The sequence below is a fragment of the Podarcis filfolensis genome, assembly GCF_964270895.1.
Source record: "Podarcis filfolensis genome assembly, chromosome: 11".
NCBI lineage: Eukaryota > Metazoa > Chordata > Lepidosauria > Squamata > Lacertidae > Podarcis > Podarcis filfolensis.
In genome coordinates this window covers 22,556,500-22,572,112 of record NC_139613.1, presented here as the reverse complement: position 1 = coordinate 22,572,112, position 15,613 = coordinate 22,556,500, and the positions used below count along the sequence as shown (strand labels likewise).

Here is a 15,613-nt window from a genome sequence, read left to right as displayed (position 1 = left end):
CGGTACCTTGGTTGTTGAACTTAATCCATTCCGAGAGTCCATTCAACTCCTGAAACCGTTCGAAAACCAAGGCATGGCTTCCGATTAGCTGCAGGTGTTTCCTGCACTCAAGCCGCGCTGGATGTTTGGCTTCTGAAAGTGTTCACAGACCAGAACACTTACGTCCGGGTTTGTGGCATTCAGGAGCCGATTTGTTCAGGAGCCAAGCCGTTCAAGTACGAAGGTACCACTGTATATCATAAAACACAACCACAAAATAATAGCAAATGGTTGTGTGTATCTGCAAGGCATCTGGAATGGCTTCTGGTTTGTGTTTTAGAAATGAGCACTTACTGGATTTAGAACTGGCATTTATTCCAATGACAGTGTCTGTGGTTAGTGCTGTGGGATTGTGTGTTACACAGTTTTACCACTGGCACAGGCAATTTCTCTTGGATTGCTTTCAATGAATATCATGGCTCAAGCATGCACAATCTGTTATATTTCAATTGATACTTTCAAAAATTGGAATGGAAACTCATGAAAGCTGTAGGCTTACACTGGTGAGATCTCTACTGAGAACTAGTTCCTTGGCTCACATTCTATAGCAAAAATTGGCCATCCTGGTACATTTTTAGTATCACAACTGGTGAGCACTGGACTGTTGTTCATGGTGCAGATCTTACAAGGTATCACAAAACCTAAAGTGCGGTTGGGGTACATGTTCATCATGGGTTAAAAAGCCCATATTTTTGCTGTTACTGCAAAGCTCTTATAGAGTTCCTGAAATTTAAGGCCAAACTAGATGTAATGTGAGCAATTGCCTGTGATTTTTATTATGCTAGCTAGCGGGTCTAGGATGTGTTTACTAGCCATGATGGCTGTGCCCTGATGCCACTTTAAGAAGAATTATGCCTCTGAATGTCAATTGCTGTGAATCACAGTTGGGCAGAATATTGCTGTTCTCATGTCCTGCTTGCCATATGCCTCTGATTGGCCACTATGAGAACAGGATGCTAGACTGGATGGGTCTTTAACCTGATCCCGCAGGTCTCTTCTTATTTTCTCTTATAACTCTTTCCTCTTATGCCCTTTCCCCAAGATAAACCATGCCTGCTCTGAGGTAGGGAGACAGCAGCACTATCTGCATGTAGGATAATACTGCTTTGTTGATCACTTGGGAGGTGAGAGAAAGGAAAGGGGCTTACAGAATCAATCTGGGCCCTCCTTTCCCCCTGCCCTCCCCCCCCCATATCCCACCCTTGTTAGGCTCAGTGTCTTTTCAAAACAAACACAATTTGTGTGTCTGTATTTTCCTCCCATTTCAGGGAAAAGCTTTCAACAAGCAATTCTAGAACGACCCAAAGTAAAAGAACTAACCCCCATTCGGAACAACTTGGCTCCCATACTAAACCACTGTGTTCAGAAAGGTAAGAGTATTATCTACGTGTAATCTGTAAAAAATGATGGTTTACTGGCCACTTCCTCATCCCCCACCCCCCAAAAATGCTTAATCCAGATCATCTAAAAAATATTCTGCAAAGCTTAAGGTCAGGTGTGGGGAAGCTTTGGCCTTCCAGATGTTGCTGCACTATGACTCCCATCATCCCTGACTATTGGCCACGCTTGCTGGGGCTGATGGTGTGACGGCGCAACAGCACTTTTTTCCCCTGGTGCCGCTGGGCCCGCCCTCACTTAAATATAGTGCATCCACCTCACAGAACACCAATTCCTACAAACTACCCCAGATTATCTTGTGAGGGACTTGTGTGAGGGAAAACTTAATAATTTGGAGTCTCAGGCAGGATTTGATCAAATAAACAAGAAAGATTTTATTAAACAAAGGAAGTTTATGACACAATGTGGGTAAAACATAGGATTAGGAACCCTGACCATTAGGTCCAGTCGTGACCGAATCTGGGGTTGCGGCACTCATCTCGCTTTATTGGCCGAGGGAGCCAGCATACAGCTTTCAGGTCATGTGGCCAGCATGACTAAGCCGCTTCTGGTGAACCAGAGCAGCGCATGGAAATGCCATTTAGCTTCCCGCCAGAGCGGTACCTATTTATCTACTTGCACTTTGACGTGCTTTCGAACTGCTAGGTTGGCAGGAGCAGGGACCGAGCAACGGGAGCTCACCCCATCGCAGGGATTTGAACCGCCGACCTTCTGATCGGCAAGTCCTAGGCTCAGTGGTTTAACCCGCAGCGCCACCTGCGTCCCTTAAAACATAGGATACTTCAGATTATATTGTTATTTCACTTCAGTTCTTCCTCAGTTATTGCACAGTTGTTGCCTCTTAATACTTTGGTTCTTAAACAAGGTCGTACTTCCTGTCAGTTACCCACCCCTTTTACAACCCTACTCCTGAGGTACTCCAAGTAACAGACCCAAGGGATCACCACACCCCTCTTAACTGGTTTGGGAGTCTTCTCTTTTTGTAGAAGAATCTAGCCCCTCCTCACTGGAATGAGTCCTAAGTAGACTGTATCCTCACAGCTTCTACTTCTTCTGGCTCAGTCTTAGCCTCCCAGTTAATTCCTGGCCTATTACTCTCACAGGACACCACACACTGTCCTTCATACTAAGCTCAGAGACTCCTTTCTCTATCTTTGATATATTCCTCAGTGTGGATGTTTCTACAGTACCCAGAATCAACTCTCTCTCCTCTCACTCCCTATCTCCCAACCTATTCTCCCAACCTCTATCCCAGCCAAAAACTGTTTCTCCAAATCCTCTCCTTTTCAACTCCCCCGCCTCGAACCCCGGCCAGTCATAAGCTGCCGTTCATTAGCCATTTGCAGGCAGGGAAAAAGAAAACACTCGGTGAACCAACCTGCCCAGCAAAAACAAACTTTTCCATCACGATGGGAGCTGTATTTCAGCAACAGCTGGAGGGCCAAAGTTTTCCCAGAACTGCGTTAGGTTGTGACCATTGCTTATCCTATTCTATATTTCTTACTATCAGACCCAGTACTGTGCACCAATAAATTCCTGTTGCAGTGTAGGAATAGCAGGCTATACTATATTGTAGTACAGTATAGACCTTGTAATGTTGAAAGGCTGGGTGGAAAATGTTCAAAACAAACGTTGGTGTTTTTGTCTGAATCACTTAAAACTCCTGCAAACGAAGTGATTTCTCCAGTAGTTTACCACAAACTCAATTTCCCCCAGTAGTCAGCATGTTGCTTCAGTGGTTTACAGTAGCAAGTGGTGAGGCAAAATATCAGTTGCCTAGCTAGCAGAAGCACTCTATTTGGAGCACAATGTTTGCATGGCTTTTCTGGTATTTTTTAAAAAAACGTTTCCCAAGTTAATAATTATTCTGTTGTACAAACAGGAATCACATTTTGAAGCTATAATGGGTAACTATACTGTGATCTGGAAAAAAAATAGGCAATACTAGCTGTCAGAGCAATATAATATAAAAACAGTCAGTCTGAAACCACATCCCAATAAGAGCCAATGTGTGACTTGCATTTTGATTAGTTGATTAGAGGAGCTGAGAACCTTTTAAATTAAGCACGATGTTGATTAGTAAAGGCATATCAAGATAAAGTTTCTAGCCTTTTCCTACTATGGAGAACGGGTTCCTGCCAAGACAGAGAGAATTTGAATTAAGTTAAATTCAGGTTTAAATGTATATTATAACAAGAAGTGAACTCCACAAAAAGACATGGTGGTTTTTTAAAAAATCGAAAAGAAAAAGGGTGGAAAGCTGTATAGCTTTGGAGAAAACTTTAAAACCTGAACTTTTTAATGGTAAAAATTAAAGAAAAACAAAGAAGATTAGGTGTAAAAAGTAAAGAGGAACCACTTAAAAATAGAACTGCAAAAGAGAAGTATGTTATTCAGTGTTTATAACAAGTAGAATTGGCATAAAAAGAGAATAATGATGTCTAAATGTTTCAGGAAATGATATTTCCACATATCATTCTTTGTATGAAAACCTGTGCACCCCTGCTTTGGAGGAAGGCCTTGAACACAAATAAATATATTTCCCCTCCAAAGCTGCTCTTTGCTTTTGGGATATTTAGTACCTTTAGCACCAAAGGCAGTATCCCTTGAAATGTGGATAGCTGCTTCAGAATGAACATTTTGGTTCTAATGTTATAAGGAGAGTAACAGAGACAGAGAGAATTAAACTTTCCTTTACTTTCCTTCTCCACTTGCCATTTTCCTGAAGCTCCTCAGACTTTCCCTGTTGCAACTATTTACATACAGTTAATTGCATGCAATTATTAGTGTCATGTCTAATTTGGCTCTGACTTCTGGTGTGAGTGGAGGGACTTGTTTTGCAAAGAAGCAGAAAATAAACCAAACTCAAATGCCTTTTACTCCCCGGCAAAGGAAACTTGCTTATGTAACGATAGGCAGAAGTCACGTAATCTCTCAGTAATTGCCACACTCAGCAAATAAAGTGTTCATTATTAGCTGCTGTGCATTTGGTTGGAGAAAATGAAGAGCCTTAGAAGCAAGAATAATTTGATCTCTATTCTTAGCTATATCAAAATAAAGCTGGCCAAATATTTGTAATATTGGTTTTTTTGTTTTTTTAAAAAAGCATATCCATTGCAAAACAGTTAATGTATAGATGAAAAGGTAGATTAGCATAAACTAAAACATCAGAACTGAACAGCAGCAGCAGCAAAAGGAGTACTTGTAAAACATAATTGGATATTAGAAGAAGTTTAAGGAAATAAGGTTTTAAGTTTATGTTATTTATTAAATTTGTATTTAAATTTGTATCATCCAAAAATCACAGGCAGTTCACAACATCCATTTACAAAATACAAACACAAAATACATGACAAAACAAACAAACTAAAGCAAACCAATACCCCTCCCCCCCACTCTCACAAGCACATTTAAAAGGCCATAGATTGTTCAATCAGTCAAAGGCCTGGCTATAGAGAAATGCTTTTGCCTGGTGCCTACAGGGACGCGGGTGCCACTGTGGGTTAAACCACAGAGCCTAGGACTTGCCGATCAGAAGGTCGGTGGTTCAAATCCCCATGACGGGGTGAGCTCCTGTTGCTCAGTCCCTGTTCCTGCCAACCTAGCAGTTCAAAAGCACGTCAAAGTGCAAGTGGATAAACGGCATTTCCATGCGCTGCTCTGGTTCGCTAGAAGTGGTTTAGTCATGCTGGCCACATGACCCAGAAGCTTTCTGTAGACAAACGCTGGCTCCCTCAGCCTATAGAGCGAGATGAGTGCCACAACCCCAGAGTCGGCCACGACTGGACCTAATGGTCAGGGGTCCCTTCACCCTTTACCTTTAAAAGATATGTAATGAAGGCTCCAGGAGAAGATATGTAATGAAGGCTCCCTAGGGAGAGCATTCCACAAACAGGGAGCCACCACAGAACAGGGATGAATTCAGTTTTGTCTATGTTCAACTATAGTTCGTGTTGTGACATTCTAGGTGAGACTACAGATAAGAGAATTATAAGGGGATGTCAGACATGCCTACCCCTCCACATACCATGATCTCAATTCAAAAGCCACATACTGGGCTGACATCTTCATCAAGCTGTCCAGTACAACTCCAGGGTCTGGAGTACAACCAGTTCAGACCTAATTAGCATATATGCATAATTAGGGGTGAGGTTGCCTTAGTGGTTTGCAAGAGGCAAGTACCCAGTCTGCCCATGGAAAGCAAGAACAGTTGACATGTTAAGTGTGCATAGTACAACAGTTAGACAGAGCAGCAGAATGCCAGTATTACGATGGTGCATCTTAAAGCAGTTATGAGCAAGTCATACATACATATTGCCTGCAGCATAACCCACTAGAGTGCACTAAAAAATATACATCTGACAAGCTGCATTATCTCTTGGTTTGTTCTCTCTCTTTGCTTTCTTCCAGCCCAGCTACCACCCAGCCAAGCTTCTCAGGGTGTCAAGGAGACGAAGTCATTGTCTTTAAACGCCTTACGGACTGGCGCCTCTGTTCTCCCACCAGCACTTACCAAAAAATCCCCAAAAGCAGGACTCTCTCGGAGTAATTTGCTGTACTCTTTCTTACCAGTGCTGTCAGCAGAGCCTCTCCAGACAAGCAGAGTCCTGCCTGCCATTCTAAGCCAGAAGGAACCCAGCCTCGCGGAAACACTTAACCAATCACACTGCAAACCAAACAGCGACAATTAGCTGAAGAATCCGGAGCCGTCCAACAACTGGCAGATATAGAACATTTGTACACATTGCTTTCCAATCCATTGTCAATGAGGGAGTTAGCAAACAGACTGTTTTAAAATTCAAGCAGCACTTATCGCAGCAATCTATTGGGGGCATTTATTTAACTTAATAATATATTGGGAAAGTGCTAGCAAATGTGCTGTGGAAACAGAAGGGAGACAATGAAAACACAGTTTTTCTTAACTTTGTTATTTAGGAGCCAAGCAAGAGTGCCTGTTTCCAGTGCCTAGTCAAATGTACTTAATATTTAGCACATGTACATCTCTTTGAGGTCTGATTTGCATACGGTGCCACCTTCAGAAGGCCACTCAAAAGGATCTACCTGTGCAGGTACTCCAAACACCAGGCATTACATTTAACTGAGTTGTAAGACATACATATGCAGCATTTATGTGCCAGTATTCTGTGGCCCAGATGGCAGGCATGTTCATGTGCAAATGCTCCAAACTTAGTCACCACACAGGCTAAGAACCTTTTAAACAGGATGTCCCTTATATAAAGCATGCACCCAGGTAAGTGCCTTTCAGAACTATCCCCACACAATGGTCTTGTTCATTCATCATGATAGGCTACAGGTTGTCTTCAACCATGGTTTAATTAAGAACACCCCTGCCCTGCTTCTATTCCTTCTTTGTATTTTTCTGTTTTGTGGCTCATGGTTTGTTTGAACCAAGAAAATCACGATCCAGGTTCAGATGATGAAAGCCATACTATGGCTTATTTGGGTGCCGTGCGGGGGGGGGGGTGATATAAGCAGGAGAGGAATGGCAAGGGGAACAGCATGGCAGGAAGCAAGCACATTCATGATTAAAGAATGGTTTAAGGCAAACAGGCTTGTTATCCTGTGCAAACCAGGCCAAATGGCTGACCCAGTTCAACCATCTCTAAGACCATTTTGAAGGTTGCATTGACTAGTAGGATTTAAGCACTCTTAACCTCCAGCAGTTTGTACCCTGAGTGTTGGCTAGGATTTTCTTTTCTTTTTCCTTTTTAATTGGCAAAGGTTTTTAATATATCGAAACAAAATATAAACCAACAGTAGAAAAAATGTTGACTATGACTGTAGAAGATCTATGAACTATAAATAAAACTCATACTTTATAAATTTCTTGATGTTGGATTGTCAGGAAATATGCATTTCCTGTGTTAGGAACTGTTGGTCCCTGTGATCTCTGTGCTAAATATAGTGCAGAAAAGGGCAGACCAATGAAGAGCATTGCCTTTTCAGTTGTATAGTTGATGATTGCAAAAGAAATATATATAATGTATATATTTGCAAATGTACATATCTGCATTCAGCAAACGCGCTTGGGGATTTCTCCACACAATCCGTTTAAACTTATTTGTGGTGCTTTTTCAAGCCATTGCAGCAGCACTGCTATATTGCTCTGTTCACAGTTACTCAGTTTTGCCAGCACCACCATGACAAATAAAGTATCGCTGTCTAGGGCTTTTTGCTACAAGGGCATGTGTGGAATTATTATTATTCTTATTATCATAGTTGTTATTGTTATTTATTAAATTTCAATGCCACCCTTCAGCTGAAGATCACAGGGCAGTTTACAATATAAAAACACAAAAATATGCAAACCACAATAACAAACGAAAACAATAAACCCCCCCCCACACACACACATAGATTGCTTAAATAGGCAAAGGTCTGGGAGGAGGAGAATGTTTTGGCCTGGTGCGTAAAGATATGTCATGATATACAACACATTCACCAAAGTTTGAAAGGCTGTGGCCTGGTGATTTTGTGTGCTATTTGTTGGTGAGCATCCTCAGGGCTCTACTTTCCCTTCCTGCAGTTCTTTATCTTTAAACTGGACTTGGACCAGTCAGTTCTTCAAATAGAGCACTGTCCTCTGTTATGTAGGGCACAAAGTCACCATTCATTTTCCTTCCTTCCTGCTTTCCTTTTAGAAATAAACAAATAATATTGTTCATTTGCCGGTAAGTGTGGCTAGAAGAATAAGGCATAACTATACAGATTTTCATACTCTTATCTAAAGGAGGTCACACAAACCTATGGGCAGATAAAATCCCTTCCACCACCATCCCACTTCCTGCTCAGAGGGATCTGCTTCTTCTCAGGTTACTCCTTCTCTGGAAGTTCAGATCCTATTCCTCCATCTCACAAAGGTCATAGTTATTCATAAATCCCTTTCCATCTTCATTGTATCTAGCCTAGGTATGTACCTACCTACTAAATTCATAGGGAAATTTCTAAAATCTCTCCCAGACTCTTCTCCCTAAATCTAGTCCCTAGTCCCTCCCTGGCTATTCTCCCAAAATCTGAGGGTCTGCGCTTGGGTGACTGACCTGACACCCCAAGCCCTGTTGAATTTTAAGCTTACAATAGGCACTTGCAGATGGCCTCTTGAGAAGGCTATCAATGTCTGCTACTAGCTAAGATATCTGTGCAGACCCTCCAAGTGTCCCTATTTTCCAGGGACATCCCTGATTTAGAGAAGCCATCCCGTTTTCTGATTTGATCCCAGAATGTCCCAATTTTCCTTAGGCATTGGAGAAATGTTGGAGGGTATGGAATTATGCGGACACCCCCCCCAAGGTGTATGAAGGCAATCCTGTATAGGGAAGGTTTTTCTAAATGTTTAATGTTTTATTGTGTTTTTATATATGTTAGAAGCTGCCCAGAGTGGCTGGGGCAACCCAGTAAGATGTGTGGGGTATAAATAGTAAAAATCACCATGGAATGGGACACCCCTATTTTCGTTGGAGAAATGTTGGAGGGAATATCTGTGTAGTATTGTAGGTGACCACAAGCGGGGAGAGTGCTGTTGTATTAATTTACTTTGTGACATTTTGTTTTCCTACAATTTTAGAAAATCATAGTGAGATTTTGCAAGCTGATTCCAAGCAAAATAGTATACTCGGAAACCTTCAGGCAATGATCTGTCTTTTATTCTCCAAAAGCACCATGCCAGAAATGTTCATGACTTCTTTAACCAATGTAGGGCAATGCCATCATTTTGGTAAGTGAACAAGACAACTGCATTACAGTCTGAATCTTTTCATTTAGAAGGGTGTGTCCATTTCATTTTATTGGAAGTGATTGTGGTCCTTAAGCAATAACAACCTTTTTATATGGTGTTTTTTTTAATGGAAGCCAACAAACCAGCTGGTCCTGATTAACACTACTGCTAATTTGTTGCCAAGAAATGCCTTCCTTGTAATTTTGTAGGAATGTGTTTCCTCTTTTTTTATTGCAAAAATTGTAATTATGTTTCCCAGAATATTTCTGAGACAAGGACCAATCATCGCTGAATCGGAGCTCCATCACAATTACCATACCTTCCCCCATCCTTGAGTACAAAGTTCATCAGTGAGGAACAACCTACTGCAATCAAGTACATCAGCAGGGGCCACAAGATGAGCAGAAAACAGTCACGGAAACCTGAGAATGTGGGTGGAAATTATACCATCAGCTTTGCTGCATGTCTTCAAAGACTGCAGTGTGGGGAGAGCAGTTAAGCTTCTCCATCACCTCACCACCAATTGCCTTCTGTAGCCCCAACTCTCAACAGCTGTTCTCCTAGTTTAGTTCCAAATGAATGGTTTTGATGGAAACACAGTTCTGGGCTGGAGAAAAGAGAAGCAGATGAGGGAGAAATTGAAGGTAGAAGGCAGTACATAAGACAGGGATGAGCAACCTAAGACCCTCCAGACATTCTTGGACCCCAACTTCCATCACCCTCAGCACGGACAATGGTCAGGGATGATTGGAGTTGTAATCCATCAACATCTGAAGTGCTGTATGTTCCCCATAAGGGAAGCATTGAGTGCCTTCCTTCCAACTTCTACTTCTGCTCTGAAAATTATGCATTCTCAGTCCTACTTTGGAGCTGAAGAACCCTGTGTTAAATAATGAAACTCTGTTCCCATCCACCCTGTACATTAAGAGCAGTATAATGCCACTCTAAACAGCCATGGCTTCCTACAAAGAATCCCAGAAACTTGCTGACAGTTGTTGGGACGCTCCAATTCACAGAGCTACAATTCCCAGTGTGGTTTAGCCATCAGTCCCTCTTCCCAGGCCACTTACATCTTGGTAGCATAGGTGGGGGTTGGTCACCGGCCCCAAGAGGGTTTACTTGAGCCTGCAGTGAGTTCATTGTGGCAGGAACTATCCTGTTCTTACTGGGCTCCTGAGAAAACAGAGACTTGCCAGCAGCAACTAAAGCAGAATCCAGTCCAAAGTCAGAGCCCAAGCAAACAGAGTCCACAACAAGGGTCAGATGAGAGGCAAAACCACAGCAGTCTACAAACACTAGAGCTATTTCTTGTATCTAAGCAGAACTGTTAAGTTCTCTGAAATTAGTTATTGCCTCAGTTATGTTCTTGGATTTGTGTATTCAGTTCAGGAACCGTTTGTACATGTACCTTGCCAAAGGTTAGAAGCAGCTATTGGATAAAGGCACTCGTGGGTGGAATGCTTTTGTTGTGTTTTGTTTTTAAAGCCTGAGACTGTGTTGATCTGCAAACAGTATCAGTCATGCCAGGCAGGGCAAAGCAGCCTCACCCCTGAGGTTCTTTCAACTGATTGGTGCAGCAGCAGTAGTGAAGGAAACTTGCTTAACATTTGCACCTAGATGTTCCTGCTTGTTTGTCTTCTCTTTCATCATTTGTGCCTGTTTCTTTCTCCTCCACATCTTCAATGTAGACTTAATTCACATATGGGATACACAAGAGAAACCACTCAACAGGAGTTTTGGTTTACAAATTTAAAATAGAGTCCTCCCAAAACCAGCTCCAAGATCACAACATGTCAAAGATGTGAGATATATTTTATTTTAATCTTCATTTTATGACCTTTGTTTCTCTTTGGGCTTCTTTTAAACTAAATTCTTCATTGCCTAATAAATAGGAAGAATGTATGTTTGCTCCCATGTGCTTCTCTCACAAAGCAACACCTTATACTTTTCCAATATGGTGATAATTATTGTGCTTTAAAAAAAATGTGGTCTGTCCTGGAGGTGCTACTGAATATGATCAGAGAGGACCGGTTGGTACAAGGGATAGAGGTCGGAGTGAAACAATATAAACTGAAAGCTTTTGCAGATGACCTAGTTTTGACACTGCAGGAGCCAGAATCCAGTACAAAAAAAGTTCTTGAACTTATATCTGAATTTGGTCGGGTGGCGGGATTTAGGTTGAATAAACAAAAAACTAAGGTTCTGACCAAAAATTTAACAATTACAGAAATAGAGGGGTTTCAGAGAGAAACAGAGCTGAATGTGGTTAAAAAAGTGAAATACCTTGGGATCTATTTGTCCTCCAAGAATTTGAATTTATTTAAGGATAATTATGAGAAATGTTGGTTGGAAGTTAAAAAGGATTTAGAAATTTGGTCAAGATTGAAACTTTCCTTGTTGGGAAGAATCGCAGCTATAAAAATGAATGTGTTGCCGAAAATGTTATTTTTGTTTCAAACCTTACAGATCGTGGACAGAGTGGATTGCTTTGGAAAATGGCAGAAGGATATATCTAGATTTATCTGGCAGGGCAAAAAGCCCCGAATAAAGTTCAAAATATTAACAGATTTAAAAGAAAGAGGGGGGTTTGCCCTGCCGGACCTGAGGTTGTACTATGAAGCTGCAGCCTTCTGCTGGTTGAAAGATTGGTTCTTGTTGGAAAACACTGATGTCCTAGATCTGGAAGGTTTTAATAATGCTTTTGGTTGGCACGCATACTTATGGTACGACAAGGTTAAAGCACATAAATTGTTTAAAAGCCACATTGTCAGAAAAGCAATTTTTGCAGTCTGGATGAAATATAAAGACTTACTAGAGAGTAAAACTCCGAGGTGGTTATCACCAGTGGAGGCCAAGGCCCGAAAAAGACCCAATATGGAGGCCTACTGGCCGAAATATTGGGAACTAACTGAAAAAATTGGAGACAATTGGAAGTTGCAGAGCCAGGATAAACTAAAAAATAAGGTGCGAGATTGGCTACATTATGCTCAAATTCAAGAGGTTTTCAAAATGGATAAAAAAGTTGGTTTCCAGGTGGAAAAGTCGAAACTAGAGACAGAATTGTTAGAACCAAAGACAAAGCTGTTATCTAGAATGTATAACTTGCTGCTTATGTGGAATTTACAGGATGAGACAGTTAAATCTGCTATGATTAAATGGGCACAGGATGTTGGACACAACATTATGTTTGAAGACTGGGAAAGGTTATGGAACACCGGAATGAAATTCACGGCAAGTACTGCCTTGAAGGAAAACATTATGAAAATGATATACCGGTGGTACATGACCCCAGTCAAGTTAGCTAAGATACATCACCTGTCTGACAATAAATGTTGGAAGTGTAAGGAAGCAGAGGGGACTTTCTTTCACCTCTGGTGGACATGCCCAAAGGTTAAGGCTTTCTGGGAAATGATTTATAATGAGTTGAAAAAGGTATTTAGGTATACCTTTCCCAAGAAACCAGAGGCCTTCCTGTTGGGCATGGTGGACCAGAAAGTGTTAAAGAAGGACAGAGCTTTGTTTATGTATGCTAGTACAGCAGCAAGAATACTCATTGCAAAGAACTGGAAGACACAAGATTTACCCACGCTGGAGGAATGGCAGACGCAGTTGATGGACTATATGGAGATAGCTGAACTGACCGGCAGAATCCGAGATTTGGATGTAGAAACAATTGAGGCGGACTGGAAAAAGTTTAAAGACTACTTGCAAAAGTATTATAAACTGTATGAATCTTAAGATTGTGCATGATTTGGAAATGATACGCTTTAGCAATCATGATTAAGTAAATAGTAAATCAAGTGATAAAAGAGAAAAGGAGATAATATGAATTGAACATGTTACGTTTATTTTAAAGGTATAAAAATTGTGATATAATATATTGAATTTAGATACATAACATGCAAAAGTTACAATAAGGTAGGACATAAGGTAATAAATTGCTGACAAGGTTAATATAAAGAACGCAGAATCGGAAGGGGTGGGGAAGTCCAAGTTGGGATTATTTTTGTTTTGATTTTTATTGTTTTGTTATAAAAAAAAAAAAAAAAAATGGTTTCTTGTAAACTCCTCATTTGCTTGCAATGTACAAAATTTGGAAAGAAACGCAATAAAAAATACTATAAAAAAAAAAAAATAAAAAAAATGTGGTCTATAATTGCTGAAGTACAACTTCATATTCTGGTTGCTTCATACAAAGCAAAGGTTTAACATCTATTCAGAGATATCACTTTCTGTAGACAAGAAGCCTTCAGTTAGCTATTCATAGAATCATAGAATAGTAGAGTTGGAAGGGACCCTGAGGGTCATCTAGTCCAACCCCCCTGCAATGCAAGAATCAACTAAAGTATCTATGACAGGTGGCCACCCAACTTCTCCTTAAAAACCTCCAAGGAAGGAGAGTCCACCACCTTCCGAGAAAGTCTATTCCACTGTTGAACAGCTCTTACCATCAGAAGTTCTTCCTGATGTATTGCCTTTTTTTTGTAATTTGAATACATTGGTTCGAATCGTACCAGTTCTATGAAATCCCCTAAAATATTCACCCACTTCTTATAAGAATCAAGGTTCTGAGTTACAGGAAAAGGCATGGGATGGGCTGCAGTCCATTTTCTTCTTCTTTTGTCAATTTCACAATAATACAACTTGACCTTGACCTTGAAAACAAAAAAAAGAGGGAATGTTCACCCTTTTCCTGTTTTTGTTCTTTGAACTTTTCAGTTGGGTGAACTCTCTGAGATTACTTTCTTTTCCCTTTTTTAAAAACTCACAATTGCAGAGCAAAAATGAAATGGACAAACAAGTGTTACACATCGGTCATCATTTTTCTATACAAAAATTGGAAACTGAGTGTAAAATATGTTGATCAAGCAGCCTTGCACTTTGACAAATTTAGGTTCATATTTGATCTAATGCTTTGTTATTCCATAGCCTATTACGATTTACATAATCCACATTTGGTTTGGCCATTAGGTAGATGGGGGTTGCGGGTCTCTGCCCCCCTGACCCAACCACAGTTATTCTGCCTGAGCAGGCAGACAGTAAACCAGCCAAAGCACTCCAGCAGGCAATGTGAGTTTGTTCTTGCTTGTGTAGGAAAGGAGCAGGCACCAGGTGGAGTAGTGAGTGAGATGCAGACAGGTATTGGAAGACCAAGCTGTATGTGCCACACTGTGACCTGCCTTGGTCGCCTACTATTGCTGCTGTCTCAGCAGAGAAGCTGGAATGAGATCAAGCTGCAGTCCAATCAGCTTCCGCACAAGGAATGGAGGTGAAAGCATAATCCTGGCCCGATTGCACTGCCCCAATTCAAAGTGCTGGTTTTGACCTATAAAGCCTTAAACAACTCAGGACCCCAACAGCTCATGAACCGCCTCTTCCCATGTTAGCCACCCCAGACCCTGTGATCAGTTTTTTTCATTAGTAGTAGCAGCCGTAGTTGCAGTACTATTTTGTGTTCTCATTTTGTATTCTTCTGTTGTGAACCACCCTGTGATATTCAGAGGAAGGGCAGTATGCAAGTTTAATAAATAAATACTCTCATTTACTTAAGGCAGTTAAATGTCTCAAACTGATCCTGCTACATTCTGGCTCTACCAGGAATTGACTGGTAACACCAAGCAGTCGATTCGAATGGGCAGTTCCTGAGATCATCTGTGTTCAGATATAAGTGGATGCTGTTTTGAATAAAGATGGAGGCTTTCAAAACTGCACGGATTTTAGCCACTGATTTTGTGTACCACCTTGTATATCATCAGCAGTACCACCCTGGATGCAACCCAAGGGACATTCCTACTGGCTGTAGACCAGGGAGGAGGACCCTCTAACTTCCAGTTGTTGCTGGACTCCCATAACCTCTGAACATTTGTTATCTTGGCTGCAGCTGCTGGGAGTATGGATAAATTAATGCACAATAAAAAAGACAACTGGAGAGACCCTGTGTCAGACCAGTGATCCATCTAGCCCAGTTCCACCCTGGAGCCACTCTCAAAGATCTCTGTAAGAGACCTTTCAAAAGCCCTTCTAGCTGAGATCCATTAACTGAAGATGCCAGGAAGTGAACCAGGGTGGCCATCTTTCCTGCTTTTCAGAGGAAAGTCATCTATTTGAAAGGCTGCCCATCTAAGGGTGGCTGCAAGATAAAAACACCCTAAGAGTGAAGAGCAGGGGCTTTGAAGTTGCCCGTTGACAGAGAACACCTAGCCAACAGTCACAAAGGTCACCTGGTCACAACCTTCCCCATTATGAGATTTGATGTGTTTCTATTTAAATTATAGTAATTCTTTCTATGCAAATAAATTAGCACATTGCATATGTATCCTGTTTTGTCTTTTTTGTGACTTGTGTCCTCTTTTTTGGCAATGCATACCTGGCCACCCTGCAGTGAACTTGGGATCTTCTGCATGCAAAGCGTATGCACCACAGAGCCAGTGAAAAAGAGGT

The 15,613-nt window shown here is 41.2% G+C and overlaps 1 protein-coding gene across 1 annotated transcript in view; it reads left to right on the top strand.

Annotated features, from left to right (window-relative positions):
* Positions 1-7,639, top strand: part of ANKRD55 (ankyrin repeat domain 55) — a 38,925-nt gene extending 31,286 nt beyond the window's left edge. The window contains exons 9-11 of the mRNA XM_083576371.1: positions 320-374; positions 1,169-1,409; positions 5,848-7,639. Coding sequence (XP_083432497.1) covers positions 320-374; positions 1,169-1,409; positions 5,848-6,128 — 577 coding nt within the window. The 3' untranslated portion in view covers positions 6,129-7,639. The remainder of the gene's footprint in view (positions 1-319; positions 375-1,168; positions 1,410-5,847) is intronic.
* Positions 7,640-15,613: the final 7,974 nt, after the last annotated feature.